This window comes from Sebastes fasciatus, chromosome 17 (assembly GCF_043250625.1).
Source record: "Sebastes fasciatus isolate fSebFas1 chromosome 17, fSebFas1.pri, whole genome shotgun sequence".
Classification (NCBI taxonomy): Eukaryota; Metazoa; Chordata; class Actinopteri; order Perciformes; family Sebastidae; genus Sebastes; species Sebastes fasciatus.
The window spans coordinates 8,801,814-8,815,095 of NC_133811.1; the positions used below are offsets into that span (position 1 = coordinate 8,801,814).

The 13,282-nt window shown below is 41.2% G+C and overlaps 1 protein-coding gene and 1 long non-coding RNA gene across 3 annotated transcripts in view; one reads left to right on the forward strand and one right to left on the reverse strand.

Annotated features, from left to right (window-relative positions):
• Positions 1-9,934, forward strand: part of oprd1a (opioid receptor, delta 1a) — a 98,293-nt gene extending 88,359 nt beyond the window's left edge. For both annotated transcript variants that reach the window (XM_074613671.1, XM_074613670.1), the window contains exons 2-3: positions 1,982-2,337; positions 4,609-9,934. In XM_074613671.1, the coding sequence (XP_074469772.1) occupies positions 1,982-2,337; positions 4,609-5,138 (886 nt within the window). In that variant the 3' untranslated portion in view covers positions 5,139-9,934. The remainder of the gene's footprint in view (positions 1-1,981; positions 2,338-4,608) is intronic.
• The window catches only part of LOC141754542 (uncharacterized), a 121,923-nt gene that overhangs the window by 76,382 nt on the left and 32,259 nt on the right, over positions 1-13,282 (reverse strand). The gene's annotated exons all lie outside the window — the stretch shown is intronic.

The following is a 13,282-nucleotide window of genomic DNA, read 5'->3' on the forward strand; positions in this document are numbered from 1 at the left end:
TGCTGCTTGCACCACCGCCAAGTGTGAAGTTGATTGGATGATTGGTTCTGGAGATATGCAAAGGACAGTCATATATATATATATATATATATATATACACAGTCAGACAGACAGATTACTTCCTGCTACAGCACCACCTCCTGGCCAAATGGTACCAAATTTGCCATGGTCACTCAGACATCATAACTAAACATGTCCACCAAATGTGGTCCCAATAGCACAACGAATTTAAGCCCTGCCCGCAGCATTTGAGCAAACTTTGAGGGCCAGCTATGAAAATGGGAGTGGCATACAGAACTTTGTTTCTGAGACTTAGGGTTCAAAAGCTACAGGCCAAAATGTAAAGTTCATGGTTATAGCGCCACCATCTGGCCAAATTGCACCAAATTCGACACTGGGTCCTTCACTCCCTTGGGTCCAGCAATACACTCACCAATTGTGAGGTTGATCAGATGAGATATTCTCGAGATATGCGAATAACACACAGAAGGACAGACAGACAGAGATTCCTCACCTTATAGTTAGATGCTGTCTTGGTTGGATGGACCAGATATTTGTATTTTAAAGATTCAGTGGGTAGAAATGGAGCAAATATGATTAAAAAAAAGTTATTTTTATAAAATGGTCACTATATCCTGACAGTAGTGCATGAGACTGGTAATCTGAAAGAAATCATGTTCCTCTGTGTCCTCTGGTGCTCCTAACGACATCTGCCAGATTTCATAGACCAGAGGAAAACAACCAATCAGAGCCGAGCTGGAGCCTTGCCATCTCTGAGCAGCTGTCAATCACTCCCAAACGCCGATCAAACAGTCAAACTAGGCAGCGCTGATCAAATATGAATCAAGATTCTGTTACTGCAATGCCTTTTTCTCACATAAAATGTTTTCAGAAACATCTTGTAGTGGACTATTTAGCTGTAAAATGAGATAGTTTGTGACCTGGCAGCCATGTTGAGATCAAGTTGAGGAAATACCAAGCACCGCCCACCAGCTGGAGCACAGCCAATAGGAACGCTCTCTCTGAAATGACCTGTGATTGGCCATACTCCCGTCATGGGCTAGATTTTCTAAAGCCTGAAAACAGAGCCATGAGGAGGTGCAAAAGTCTAGTTATCTCTCAGAGCACTTGAATTACAATATGCTGAATGGTTATTGTGGAATCTTTGCTCAATGATGCCAAAAATATACTGCCTATTGACACTTTAAGGCATGGTACTAATTTTACACAAACCCATCAGACCAGGTTTTAGTTATTGTGTGCAAGTAACAAGCATTTAATCAGTTCCACCAAAGAGATGTGTTGAATTAACACAAAATTCAGTCCCTCATAAGACGGTCTAGCCCAATAATAAAGCCAATATATCGTTAGCTGTTGTTGGATTGCATTAGGGCGCAATGATTTAAATATCCTGCAACTAAATCAGCTAAGCTTTATATACAGTATTAATGCATCTTGCCAGGTTTCAGAGGAGGGAAGCCATTGTGAAAATAAGCCTTATGCCCTAGAGGAGACTTTCTGACCTCAATAAGCCTATACTGTACCAAATAAAATGAGTTCACTGCTGATGACCATTCTGTTTTCTTCCAATAAATGAGAAAACATAACTATGCACAGTCCCAAGCTAAAAGCAGGGTCCAGCACATACAATATATATGAACCTCATTTCGTCAGCAGTAGTATTTTCTTTTCACAGCTCTCTGGTGCTTTCCCTGCAAGTAGGCTGCTTGATCAGAGGGCGTTAAGCCAATTGTAACCATTATCTCAAATCACTCATTTAGAAAAAAAAATCTCTTGTTGTTCAAAGCGACTCTGCACATCTATAGCATGATGGTATTAACTCTTCATCTAAGTCATAAAAGTACGCTGCACAGCAAATATCACTTTCAAATCCCCCATATCCCATAATAACAGAGCTCTCCACACCCAGCTGCTCTCATTTTCTCAACACTTTTTTCCTCTGCTCTGTGATCACAACCAGATACACCAAGATGAAGACGGCCACAAACATCTACATCTTCAACTTGGCTCTTGCCGACGCCTTGGCCACCAGCACGCTGCCCTTCCAGAGCGCCAAATACCTCATGAACACCTGGCCGTTTGGGGAAATCCTGTGCAAGCTCATCATCGCCATCGACTACTACAACATGTTCACGAGCATCTTCACCCTCACCATGATGAGCGTGGACCGCTACATCGCCGTGTGCCACCCGGTCAGGGCGCTGGAGTTTCGGACGCCGGTCAAGGCTAAGATGATCAACGTGCTTATCTGGGTCCTGTCATCTGCGATCGGGGTGCCCATTATGGTCATGGCTGTGACCAAAGTAAAGGAAAATGGTGAGATAGTGTTTTCTTTCACTGTTTTATCTTTCTTTATTAATTAAAGTCTTCATACGATTATTAACCGTCTTCCAGAATTGGGTGAGTCATACGCTCACCCAACTGAATCTTTGCCAAAGTGCTCGAGAACAGACACAAAACACATTAGAGAAGACCTTCAACATGCTTTGATCTGCTTAATTAGCAATTATTAGGTCAAGCTACTGGCCGATAAGACCTTCATCAGAGCTTACATATCACACAAGGGAAAAGCAAGAATAATGGTGATTATGAATGCAGTCCCAACCCACTGAGGATTCTCAGAGTGAATGGCAAAGCCCTTGAAACATTTACACCACTGGTTCCAAAAACCCTCCATCAAAACCAATGATGATAATATTAGAATATCATTGGTAGTCCACAAATTACTTTTTGGCGTCACTGTACAACTTTGCCTACTCGCCAGAGCCACAAAATCTGTTCTGTGTGTCTGTGTGACGTTCCGAGGCATGTTGAATGATCAGCCCAGATTAGCTCAATTCATCGATGTCTTTGGGATCAAGTCACAGCTCCTCCCGGAGTTGACCTTGAAGAGGCAAAATATCTTTGTAATGAATCTTTGAAGGAGAAACAGTGTGCATAACAGATAACTGACTCAGTATTGCTGCGCATTATGTTCCTATTGGACACGATTTCATCAAGTGCCAATGTTAAGTTACCTTGCACAGCAGATGGATTCTTGCAATATCACAAAATCATGAGAGAATCCATCCTGTCAGGTGTGAAGTAATGTGTTTGTGTCTGGCCAGCCAAACCACGGACCAATCAGCGTCATGTGAGGAGCTACTGGCAGCTAGGGGGGTGGGGTTTAGGGGTGCGTGAACCAACACAGAGGGGCGACTGTTCGTTCAATACAACAATGGCAGCTCCTAAAGAGGTTAGTAGCTGCAATAGCATCCGTTATATCAGAACTGGAGAGTATTTCTTCATTGAAAGAAAAGCAAAGAACGGCACTCGATGGAAAATATGTTTTCACTCTTCTCCCCACTGGCTTCGTTAAGACTTTGATTGACAGACGGTTCATCCAATCACCAGTATTTTTTAATTTTTTTTAAAGTGCCTGCCCTTTTCCAAACAGTTTCCAATGACGACTTATCAGTTTTTCTGTGTAAACAAACCATCTGGCACATCCAAGCGGGAACCTCCGGTGCTGAGAAATTAAGCCAATGCGGAAGTGCCAACAATTGCAGTTCTTCGAATGGCCACTTGAGGCTGGCTCCAAAAGCGAGTCAATCTCCATAGATCCCCATGTTAAAATGCACAACTTTACATCAGAAATAAACATGTCTACAGCCTGGTACAAAAACACACTTTTGGTCTCGATAGCTAATTTCCCCTTTCATGACAACTCTGCAGAGGGTTGTTTTTATTTAACTCACCCTTTTAAATTATATTAAGGCTTAAAATTAGCCATAATATGGGTGTTGCCACTTTGAGTGACAGGTGTGTGCCATACCAGGTCGCTAGCTGCCTGCTTTGCTGCATCACCCCGGCCTGCTTCAGCTCCACCAACGATCCACCTATTTGCCCATTTTTGATTTAGGCGAGATTTAGACTGTGCCGTCACTGCCAAGATGGCAACCCACTTTGAGCTTCACAACGGCTCTTCAGAAACCTATGGGTGACGTCATAGAGACTACATCCATATTGTATACAGACTATGGGCGCATCAGGTTAAATGTTCAGTGCCAAGGAAGAATTTAGTGTTTGAAACATAAAGTAACCCTCCGTTCACACATAAGGACTCAAACAGTAGAGGCGCAACAGGTTGCTATTCCTAACCTCCTGGTGCTGCCCACTATGATTCAAGACTCAACGTCATGACAACCTGGACACGACCAAATCGCACTTGCTTTGCTTCCCTCAGGAAATTGTAGCACAACTTTACTGCAACACACTCAACTATGTAAAACTACTTCAAAATTAAATGGGGGAGAAGCGAATCGTTGTGGTCCACTTCCTCCCCATTCATCAATTTAATGAGCTACCAGATCTTGATGTGGAAACACATCGCTACTACTTTAATGGTCCACTCAGAGTAAATTACATACTTAATGCTCAATGCTTGCAAGCTTCAAGCTCGTGAGAGAGGGCATAAGGGTGAGGAAATCAGGGTGTTGGATGGGCGTGTAGTGCAAGCAAGTGGATGACCACGATGTGTCTAAACCCGCTTGATACCATAACTGTACATTAACAAATTATTTCGAATTTTTTCTGCCCTCTTTCCAGGTAAAACCATGTGCATGCTGAAGTTCCCCGACCCTGACTGGTACTGGGACACTGTGACAAAGATCTGCGTCTTCATCTTTGCTTTCGTGGTTCCTGTGATGGTCATCACCATATGTTACGGCCTGATGATCCTGCGTCTGAAGAGCGTCCGTCTGCTCTCGGGCTCCAAGGAGAAAGACCGCAGCATGCGCCGCATCACCCGCATGGTCCTGGTGATAGTAGCGGCCTTCATCATCTGCTGGACCCCCATCCACATCTTCATCATCGTGAAGACCTTGGTGGAGATCGACACCAGGAACCCATTCGTGATTGCCAGTTGGCACCTGTGCATCGCCTTAGGCTACACCAACAGCAGCCTCAACCCGGTCCTCTACGCATTTTTGGATGAAAATTTCAAGCGGTGCTTCAGGGATTTCTGCCTTCCCTGTCGAACCCGTGTGGAGCAGCACAGTCTGACCAGAGGCCGCAACACCACCAGGGAGCCGGTGTCTGTCTGCGCCCCAACGGAAGTGGGGAAGAAGCCGGCATGACTAGGCATGGACTGGGTCCCGCACAGCTCTCGCTCAAGGAGGATCCAACAAGATCTGCAATCAGAGGTCACCCAGATCTCCACAACAGAGTTTTAAGAGATCTTAAAAGAGACAAAAGATAGTCTCAAAGAACTGAGTCGTGCCACTAATTGTTTCCAATTTGGAGAAAGACTGGACATCCAGAGGAATAGCTAATGATAATGGAAAACAAGTTTCACTCTGATCTTACTTTTCTATTAAAGTTATGAAAACAATTTTTTTTTTCTCAAATGATGATGCCTTACAAAGGCAGTGACAGTAGAAGGGGTGATTGCCCAAAGAGTATCCAAATGGCAAAGCAAGATTGTGAAATTATGAAGAGTACAAGACTTTTTGGTGATGCAAAAGGGATAAAGAAACACCTTCAGGTTTAAATCTTGTCAAGCAAAGAATGCATCGTTCAGACACCATCCATCAGACGGAGTGTCAGGGTGAATAAAAAACAGGAATGTGCAACAATGGGCTTTTCAATCCAGACTTCGTCATTTCTTCTAAGGAACGCTTACAGTAAAAGAAACAAAAAGAGATTTTGGTGATAAAGGAGTATTATGATGGAGAAAAGAGAACATCATAAAGAAAAAACTTTTTCATTTGTATCTTTAACATCAACACAAAACAGATGAGCCTTACAGAGCACGACTGATAGCCACCGACAGCTGGATGATGAATTACAGCATAGTTTGTTGCACAACAAGGTCAACCACTCTCTACATGGAGAAGTAGGGAAATCGTGTTTGGTATTGTAAGTAATTTTTAGTTTTTACAATGAAAAATAGATACTTTTACTTTGTTTTCCCCCCCTTTAGACGCAACTGTGTTAAAAGAAAAACATTGTGGCTCAATGTTCCATGGATTTGAAAATGTCTGTCACATGAAATCATAATCAAGCCCCAGGTGTGTGGGGTTTTGTGCTCAAATGGGAAAATCCAGAATGGCATCGAACCACTGAAGCTTGGCTTTCTATGGACGTCTTCTCTGCTCACCTACTTGACTTTCATGAGTGGTGTTCAATCCTGCCTCTTAGCAGAATCACTACAGAACATTGGTTCATTGTTTGAAACAAATGTAAAGTCAATGAAACTCAGACTGAGAGCCTCTTCATCACAGCGTCGATTGAGACGTCTGTCCTTGATGTCAACAAACTGCTTCAAGTAGTTTATTGATCTTCATTTTAAATGAGTGTTAAGGCCGTCATCTGTCACATGGAATATATGTGACACATTTAGGACGTACGGGGTGGTAATTTATTCTGGGTAATTTATTTAATCCAACAGATCTTGGCACCAATCAAATTGGAGACATCAATCAATGGATGCCGCAAAGTAAATGATGATCATTTCAACTTTGAAAACCAGATGAAGCATGTCAGAGGTGATTATGCAGAGTTTATTAGAAGTTGCTCTCATCTGGAAATTTTTTGAAGGCTAAATATGTGTTGAAATATGCGTTGCAAACATGTCAAAATATGCCATGATTAATGTTGAAATGTTAAAGGGGACATATCATGCAGATTTTCTGGTTTATACTTGTATTTTGGGTTTCTACTAGAACATGTTTACATGCTTTAATGTTCAAAAAAACATCATTTTTCTCATACTGTCAGCCTGAATATACTTGTATTTACCCTCCGCCTGAAATGCTCCATTTGAGCGCCTGTCTCTTTAAAAGGTACAGTGTGTAGGATTTGGCTGCATTTAGTGATGTGGTTACAGATTGTAACCAACTGAGTACCCCTCCGCTAACTCCTCCCTTTCCAAGACTTCGGTAACACAACACGTTCTCATCCCAACTCGTCATATTCTGACGCTTTGTCAGTCCCCACGGCGTCACTCTTTTCGGTCGCCGTCAACATGTGCTATAAGAACCCTCGGCGTCACTTTTCGCACGCAGTAAACACGTGCTTAATGTTGTGAAGTAAACAAAAACACATGCTTAGGTTCAGGTAATAAAACCACTATAGTTAGGTTTAGGAAAAAACAACATGGTTTGGCTTAAAACTACAACGTTTGTAAAGGGTTAGGGTTAGGGTTAATTTAAAATGACACTGAACATTGTGTTAAAGGGACATGAACAAACAGCTGATTGTAACATGACATGAATAGCGGTCTCCCGGATGAAAGCCTTATATTTTTTTAACCTATCCACCTCCCCTCCTGCCCATCCAGTGTGTATTTTATATTGACGCAGATGGGTTTATATTGTAGTTAATGGAAAGCCCAGTGAGTCTCGTACCGACGTTAAAGGGTTGCTTTAGCGTTGGTATCTAACGGCCGTGACAAAGTGTCAGTATTTGACGCCCTGGGAATGTGAACAGGCTGGGTAACGTGAGCTGCCGTGTGAAAAACCATGGTAGCGCCGGTCGCCTTGCTTAAAGGTCATCCTTACCATAATAACACTACTGTATGAGCAACGGAAATCAGACGGCGGCTGGCGGTACCACAATTTTGCACTCACGTTACTGCAGTTTCATAAGCATGCTAGAGAGCTACGGTGGCCTTCAGGTAACGTAAAACGTGAAAGGCTGTGTTTGTTTTATCCGTTCTGGGTTACTGTAGAAACAAGGCGGAGTAACATGGTGGACTCCGTGAGGAGGACCCCCTCCCTATGTAGATATGAAGGGCTCATTCTAAGCTAAAGAAAACATAATAATTCTTAGTTTCAGGTGATTATACACTAATGAAAACATAGTTATGAATATTATATTCCATTAATGATCCCCGAAATGTTACACACTGTCTCTTTAAGCCCCCCTCCTGAAAAAAGCCGAGTCTGCTCTGATTGGAGTGCAAGAAATATTTGGTGCACCTTTGCAAAGGTAGTTCTCAAGCTGTGGGTGATATATTCTAATGAGCCTGCATGTGACACAGTAAGGGTAGAGCCAAATCTGAACGGCTTGTTGAATCACGTGTTTTCAGATCTATACAGCCCACAATAAACTGACTGGGTTGTCTTATTTCACAGTTTGTGGGCTGGTAGGCACTCCAGATACCCAAATGTATGAGCACAAGCACTGACACAGTGAGTTTTTCATATGTCCCCTTTAAGTTAATGTGTTAGACATATAAAACACATCCAAACTGAATATAAACAAAACAGATGAGGGTAAAGCCCCCTTGAGGCATTTGTGATATTGGGCTATATAAATAAAATTGACTTGACAAATGAAAGGGAAAAAAAAGTCAATAAATGTGAATTTGTAGATAGTATAAAGCTTTTGCATTTTAACAAATGTGGCTTCAGCCACAGTTAAAATGACTGAGGTGTGCCTATGCTTTCTTTACAGTTTTTGAATCTTGATATTTCACCACAATGCTTTTGAGTCATGTGGCTCAAATGAAAAAAAAAAAAATAAGAAAAAAAGGGAAGAGCTTTCAGCTCTGTTTACAGATGCAGCAATCTGGCTGTGGAGGTACTCACAGAGACGGGGAGAGAGAGGCTATAAATATTGACTATTCTGTGGGAAGTATTGACATTTTTGCGCCGTGATACATTCCTGCATATTTTCTTACAATGACAGTGGTGATTTAAAGTGTACTGTATATACTCGCTTCGCTTTGACTGAGTGCTGCATCTGTCGGGTGTGCAGGATATCTCCCAGCCACCAATACTTTCTCAAATTCAAAGTTATATAAGGGCACAATGACAGAAATGTACATAATTAGTTTTCCAAAAAAAAAAAAAAAGGTGGTCAAGTTATTATATTTTGACTAAGTGAATTACTTCTAAAAATTGAAACTGTAATGTGCATTCAGGGTTTGATCACAGTGTGTAGATGTGTGTGCATGATGGCTAATTAAAATGTTTCCTTGTGCCATTTTTTTATCTCACTGTATAAGCAGAATTGGCCTCATTAATGATATTTTGTCTTTCTTTCAGATTGTTTGTTGGATACAGTTGGTTACATTAAACATGTTGTCAATGGTGTAATTCTCTCTGCGTGGTCAGGTCCAAAAAAACAATCAATAATTATAAGTATAAGTAAGTATTTTACCACCTCATTGCACAAAGTGACAATAACAAAGTAGAGGAGGCATCCGAGTGTTACTGATCAATGCTAGTCAATCAATGTTGCCCTAATGGCAACAGAGATTACCAGTTTTAACAAGCTATCTGGTATACTCCCTGGGGTATTTTAATATTTACACGCCCTGTGCCCTCTGACCTTCGCTATCATTAAATATGGAAGAACAAACAACCTGTTTCTCAAATAATTCCCTAATACATTTGTTCTTCCTGGCAGCTCTTCACCACCGGAATGAGCTTAATTAGGGAAAGTCGTGCAGCAAATTCGCCTGAACCATCAGAGCTTTTCTCTTTGCAGGGTATTACTGGTCCTTTAACTGACAAAGCAACATTAAAAAAAAAACATTTCACAGGAAAAGAAAAACTGACCAAATAATCGTACTCCCAATGAGACACTGACAAGAAGCAGCCCCAACTTCAGCGGTCAAACCTGTGTAAAAATCACGTTTATATACTACTATATGCAACAGCAAACATTTTTAGAGAAACCCAATACTGTCCCAGTGCTGCAGGAATGACGTATGTTTAAAGGCTAACCAGGAAGTAAGCATCGCCCTGGTTCCCTCTACAAAACACCAATGAGATTTTTCCATTGGGTTTTGGATTATTGCAGAAAATAAGCTCTGTGGGCAAACAAACGTTTATGATACTTACAGGTTTTGTTCAGTGTGATAATCTCCACAAATGAACACACATGTTATGATTTTTGAAGTGTGAATGCAATCGCCAGAAGCACAAAGGCTTCAAAATTCACGTTTGAGGCATGTATTGATGTATTTTATATCGTAGAACAAAACTCTAAAATCTCTTAAGCTTGTGTTAACCACAGACCTTATTTCAGGCATCTAACTAAAAACCCATTAAAAAAAAAACATTGACTTCTAGATGAGGGAACCGGATGTGCTAAAATGCTAACTCGTTTATGGGTTCAAGGACTCATCCCTGTAGCACTCTATTCCATTTGTTATTACCATAATGAGGAAAAGTTTGCAATGAACATGTGCAAAAGTGACAACTTATTAATTTAATTTATTTTCCTATAATATCCGCTCTTGCAGTGGGTTTAATATGTTATGTTAAGATGCTTACAGCAGGTTACTTGGTTAAGTTTGAGAAAGATCTTGGTCCACAATCTTGAACCAAAGTGCTTTTGTTGCCTAAGCCTAACCACATGGGACTCAGGGTTCAGACTATAGACTGTGTAATGATGGACAACATGACAGCCAAAACATTTTGATCGCCCTCTGGTGGCTGGCTGCAGTATAGATCATAAATCCCGCTTGGCCCCTGTCCCATCCCCTCCATGGTAGCGGATGGGACAGGGGCCAAACAAAAAAATCAATGTAAACCTCAAATATTTTTTTCCCCACAGATGGTGGCCCAATTCCAATCTGGCTACGACACCCTCCCACTCCTTGGTGGAGTGCCTCCGTTTGTGGTCACACTCAAAGTTCATTGAAGCACCCTTCGTTAAGGTTTGAGGGGATCAATACAGCAGCCACTTTGGGATGAACTTCCCTCTGTCCTGCAAGGAAATAAATATATGAGAATCAGAAATACTTTATTGATTCCCGGGGGGAAATTGAGTTACATTTTGCTCCCATTCTAGGGTATAAATATAAATATATAAAATAGAGAAATCATAAGAAAATATAAATAAGAAATATATATATATATATATAACGAGAGTGCAAATAATACTGCTGAAAAATAAGATGTATGCAAATTATATAAATGCATACATTTATAAAATAGTGTAAAATAAGAATATTAGTTTAAATGTTCTGTATAAATACATGCAGTGTTAATGCCAGTGTAAACGAGATTACTGCACAGCTGAATTAATGCACTAAATTATTGTACTGTTAAGTCAGTATTGCACAGTTGAAGATATAATATATTATGGGGCTATAGCTCCTGATAGGGTTAACAAATTATAAATATATGTTGTGTGTATCTAATGAACATGTCTATCGTTTTCTAGACTGGACAAGGGTAAATTTGATCCTAAATACAATCTACTTACTTTATGCTGTTGACGTCTGTATGACAATAAAGTAGAATCAATTAAATGCCTATCAGTTTAAGCAGTTAAATTGTTGTACTGGTAGTCGCACGGAACTTATATTGTAGCGTGTTCCATGAGGAACACAAAACGGCATTTCACATCGTCAGTGAGGGCAGCTGGTTAAGTCGGCATCGATGCAGGCTCGCTGTTGGAGGGGTTTCATAACCCACTTTCACTCCCTGTGAATTTGTTTGGAATGGCACTTAATATGGCGGACCCTACACGCCAACGTGCAAACGGAGTGGAAGTGGTTATGGAGAGGGTGTAGGGGGTGGTTTGGAATTGGGCCGGTTTCTGTCATTTTAGGTATAGATCTTTTCACGCTGATTCAAGTGTTCATTTTTGTGATAAGTTTGGTTTTAATTAGTTATTTGATGATATAAAAAAGGGGTTGAGACATCATGATTGACAGCTGCTTTGAGTGAAGTAGTCGCGCATGTACGAGAGAGGAGATGTATCTTTAACTTTCCATAACCGTCACGAGTCTGTGTTATAGAACATGTGTCAATTTGACCTTAAATGTATCTATAGAGATATTATGGTTAGTTGTTGTGTCTTTCTGGAGAAACAGCTGCAGTGCTGCTAACGTAGCAGCTAGGTGGTGCACGCCAACAAGCTGCGACCACTCTCGGTTCATGATCGGCTCAGGTGGCTGTGTGGGCTGGACCTCAACACCGCGGCTCCACCGCTAGATCACTACTGTGCAGACTCTGGTTCCAAAGACGTCAAAATCTCAAGAAGGCAGCTCCCGTATCTGAGATATTTTGGCTTCATTTTTGTACAGTGGGAGGAAGTGGAGACACATCGTCCATCTTTATACACTGTCTATGGTGCAAACCAGTCTCTGGTGTCAAAGTCCTGCATCTCCCCATACCGTCCATGTGGCAGTTTCGTTGTGTTCTATTCATTCTCATTGGTTAAATGACACTGTGACACTGAAACTGTTTATAAGGCATCTTATAAGGAGACAGGAGGGAGCCAAGTGAGCTGAGGCTGCCGTCACGTATGCTGAACAGAGTTCCTATTGATTGTCAATCGATATTACTGAAGAGTTCACGTCACTGATTGCTCCTTCAATCTTCTTCCTTCGTTCAATTCTTATTTTTGTACCTTCGTAATTTGCCTTGCATTATAGTTGTTAACTATTTCATCATTTTTTCTATTACATATAAGACTGCTTAACACTGTAAACGGAGTAATGAAAGCCTGTGTGAATGTAAATACATTTGTGTAAGATGCCACTGTGTTGTATAACCCTGACTGCAGCACAGTGCATCAGGTAATTGTGCTGATCGTACGTCACTCTAAAATGGTTCTTTTGCTGGGTTAAAATATTACTTTTTAAGCTTTTTCTGGTGAATCTGTTGTATAAAATATTTCTAATGCAGCAGCTGTGTTTTAAATTGTTGGCAAATATAAAGAAAATTAAATGAAGCTGAGAGATAATTGCATGAGCTCTTTTTCTGAAAAGCATCCGTTTTGGTTTCCTGGAAACAAGAGGAAATTAGATAGCATAATATTTGCTTGAAAATTATTGGACTCCTAATGGAATAATCCATCTTCCATGGCCGTGATTCAATTTGAATAGTGGAGAGCACTTCAAAACAGTCCTTCATGACATCGGACTGCAAAGTGCATTTCCACTGGCGCTCGGATGAACACACAAGAGATGGCCCAAGGCTGCTCGGAGTCCCAGAGTGTGCTATCCACCGTTATCAGAAAATTAAACATCCAACTCTGCATCTCCTCTGTACATTCAGACCACCATCTTGCAGTCGCCACGGAGACCGGCAGCACCGCAGCCACACAGCGCTCCAGAGAAAGAGCTTGAAGAGTTTCAATTTAATTATGGAGGTTTCCTTCACCAGCAGCCACTTATAAATTATCCTGATTGTTCCATCAACAACAACAGAGAAGCCTCCCTGCAGATTAACCAAGTTGGCCACTTTAAGAAACAGGAAAGGCTCATATCCCTGATGTGGTCTTCAACACCAGTACATGTATTCTAATATGC